This window comes from Cebidichthys violaceus, unplaced genomic scaffold (genome assembly GCF_023349555.1).
Source record: "Cebidichthys violaceus isolate CVI_PGR_0920_01 unplaced genomic scaffold, fCebVio1.0.p SCAF_52, whole genome shotgun sequence".
Lineage (NCBI taxonomy): Eukaryota > Metazoa > Chordata > Actinopteri > Perciformes > Stichaeidae > Cebidichthys > Cebidichthys violaceus.
Window position 1 is genome coordinate 1,521,517 of NW_027176728.1, and position 2,500 is coordinate 1,524,016.

The window sequence follows — 2,500 nt, forward strand, 5'->3', positions numbered from 1 at the left end:
TGTTTTTTTAATTCAGTAGCCATCACTGCCAAGCTGCTGCAACAGAAGCTGGGCGTGGGCAAGATCCTCATTGTGGACTGGGTGAGTCGCACTGACACACACACACACACACACACACACACACACACACACACACACACACACACACACGCACACACAATCTGTCGGCATTGTCACCTGGAAAGAATTTCACTTCTTTATTTACTTCTTCTTTCAGCATAAAAGCGTGAATTACTCATTCAAAATGATTACTATTCATAGACAATTCCAGTTTTATTTAAAAATTGTTGAATGGAGTAATAGTTTATTACTTAATAGCTCACCGCTAAATCTGTTGCACTATTGTCTAAGATTCCCACTGTCCATATTCACGTTACACTGACATGACTGTGAGGCTCACTGTTCATATCATAAGAGGGAAAAAGCGGCTCAACCCTCAACACCTGCAGCTTAATGATATTCCTGCTGTTTCTGCTGCAAAGAAACACCCCCGCGGATTACTGTGCTGTTGTTATGTATCGAACTTAAACAACGGCCCGGCATCTACCAAGCACCCCGCTGGTACTGTACAGTAGAGGGCGGGCTGCACCGCCCCCAGTCTGGAGGAACAGACGGATACCAATGCGCTGCTGGATGGGGCCAGCAGCCAAACGTATTTTAACCTCCTACAGAAGTCTGTGTAAGTGTTCGCTGTATTCACAATATTTTCTCGATGGGGAACTGCAGCTGTGATATGCTTCCTGTGCTATCTTCAAAGCCACCAGACTCCTTTGACAAAAACAGTCATTTTAACTTTTTTGGACTACCACGGCAACAACTGGTTAGTGAGTTTGTGTTGTGGTGTGACTTTGGTGTTTTAAAGGGTTAGTAGGGATTAGTCGACCTGCAACTCCCGTTTTTCTGCAAGGTAAACATTTTTTGTCAGTGGAGTCTGGTGGCTTTGAAGCAGAGACGGATACAACGGCTTCAGTTCCCCGTCAGAAAGGCCGTCTGACGGCAAGGGGAAGATATTCTAAATACAGAGTACACTTTAACTGATAATGACGTTTTTCGGTGGCTTACATACATGTTGGTGCCCCCCCCCCCCCCAAAAAAAAAAATCCAAACTGTACCTTTTTAATAGTTTTCTGAGCAGGCTTTTTTTTTTCAATAAACCAAACGCAGTGTGTTCAGAGTGTCTGTATCGCAACACGGCCTATTGACCTTCTCTCTCACGCCACCGCAGGACATTCACCATGGCAACGGCACCCAGCAGGCCTTCTACAGTGACCCCAACGTCCTCTACATCTCCCTCCATCGCTACGACGACGGCAACTTCTTTCCTGGCAGCGGAGCTCCAGAGGAGGTACACACACACACACACACACACACACACACACACACACACACACACACACACACACACACACACACACACACACAAAAAGCAGAAATAGTTCAGAAATAGATGAACCGGTGTCATATGCCCCATGTTCTGAAAATGACTAATAACTACAACACTCCATGCTCACCCACTGGAATCTCTCTCTGACCTTTAGCTGAATGGTGACGCTCCCCCGCTGGGTATAAGTCAACTATTATCTCAGAATAACATGAGGCCAAAACGTATTATTAGTAAAACACTTAAGCGGTGATGATACTGCCAGTGTGTTTAAAAGCACCCTGTGTGTGTGTGTGTGTGTGTGTGTGTGTGTGCGCGTGTGTGTGTGTGTGTGTGTTTAGTTATGCTTTCATTTGTCAGACTAAATCACATGGAGTGTATCCTTGAGGCCTGACAAATGCATTTACTTCCTCGTGAAACCTTGTTTATCGAGCCCGTTCTCTCAAACAACAAACAACAAACCAGCCCAAATCTGGCGCCTCCGCCTCCAGTCTGCCGTGGTGCCATCTTGCCGTGGACCGCTCCTTGCTGCCATCTGCTGGACCAGTGGCTGGTGGCGATGGCTACTAACAGCCCTGATTTAATACTTTTATTCCTCACAAGAGTGGAACAGAGTGGATACAAATCTCTCCTGCTTCTGTAACTGTAAGCAGTAGAGTAGGAAATACAAAACAGGGTCAGCCTCCCGATTGGCTCCCCAGTCCCACCACTCATGAATCATAATGTGGTTTTAGAGCGCTGTATGTGTGCGCTCTTTTTACCCTTGTGATTTATTGGTCATTTAATCTACAAATATTTGATAGTCCAGTGAAGCACACAGACACACAAGGCTGAATCTGTCTCCCTCTCTGCAGGTGGGATCAGCAGCTGGTGTTGGTTTCAATGTGAACATAGCGTGGACCGGAGGAGTAGAGCCGCCTATGGGGGATGTGGAGTACCTCACTGCCTTCAGGTACTCATTAATACGACGGTTGATGCATTGGTTCAAATTCGTGCAAAATGCCGAAAAGGTTAAGCAACATGCTGTAAAGTGTGTGTGTGTGTGTGTGTGTGTGTGTGTGTGTGTGTGTGTGTGTGTGTGTGTGTGTGTGTGTGTGTGTGTGTGTGTGTGTGTAGAAG

The 2,500-nt window shown here is 46.2% G+C and overlaps 1 protein-coding gene across 6 annotated transcripts in view; it reads left to right on the top strand.

Annotated features, from left to right (window-relative positions):
- Positions 1-2,500, top strand: part of hdac5 (histone deacetylase 5) — a 49,673-nt gene that overhangs the window by 40,785 nt on the left and 6,388 nt on the right. For all 6 annotated transcript variants that reach the window (XM_068731528.1, XM_068731527.1, XM_068731526.1 and 3 more), the window contains 4 exons: positions 1-81; positions 1,226-1,345; positions 2,236-2,333; positions 2,498-2,500. The exon at positions 1-81 is cut by the window's left edge and continues 7 nt beyond it; the exon at positions 2,498-2,500 is cut by the window's right edge and continues 116 nt beyond it. In XM_068731528.1, coding sequence (XP_068587629.1) covers positions 1-81; positions 1,226-1,345; positions 2,236-2,333; positions 2,498-2,500 — 302 coding nt within the window. The remainder of the gene's footprint in view (positions 82-1,225; positions 1,346-2,235; positions 2,334-2,497) is intronic.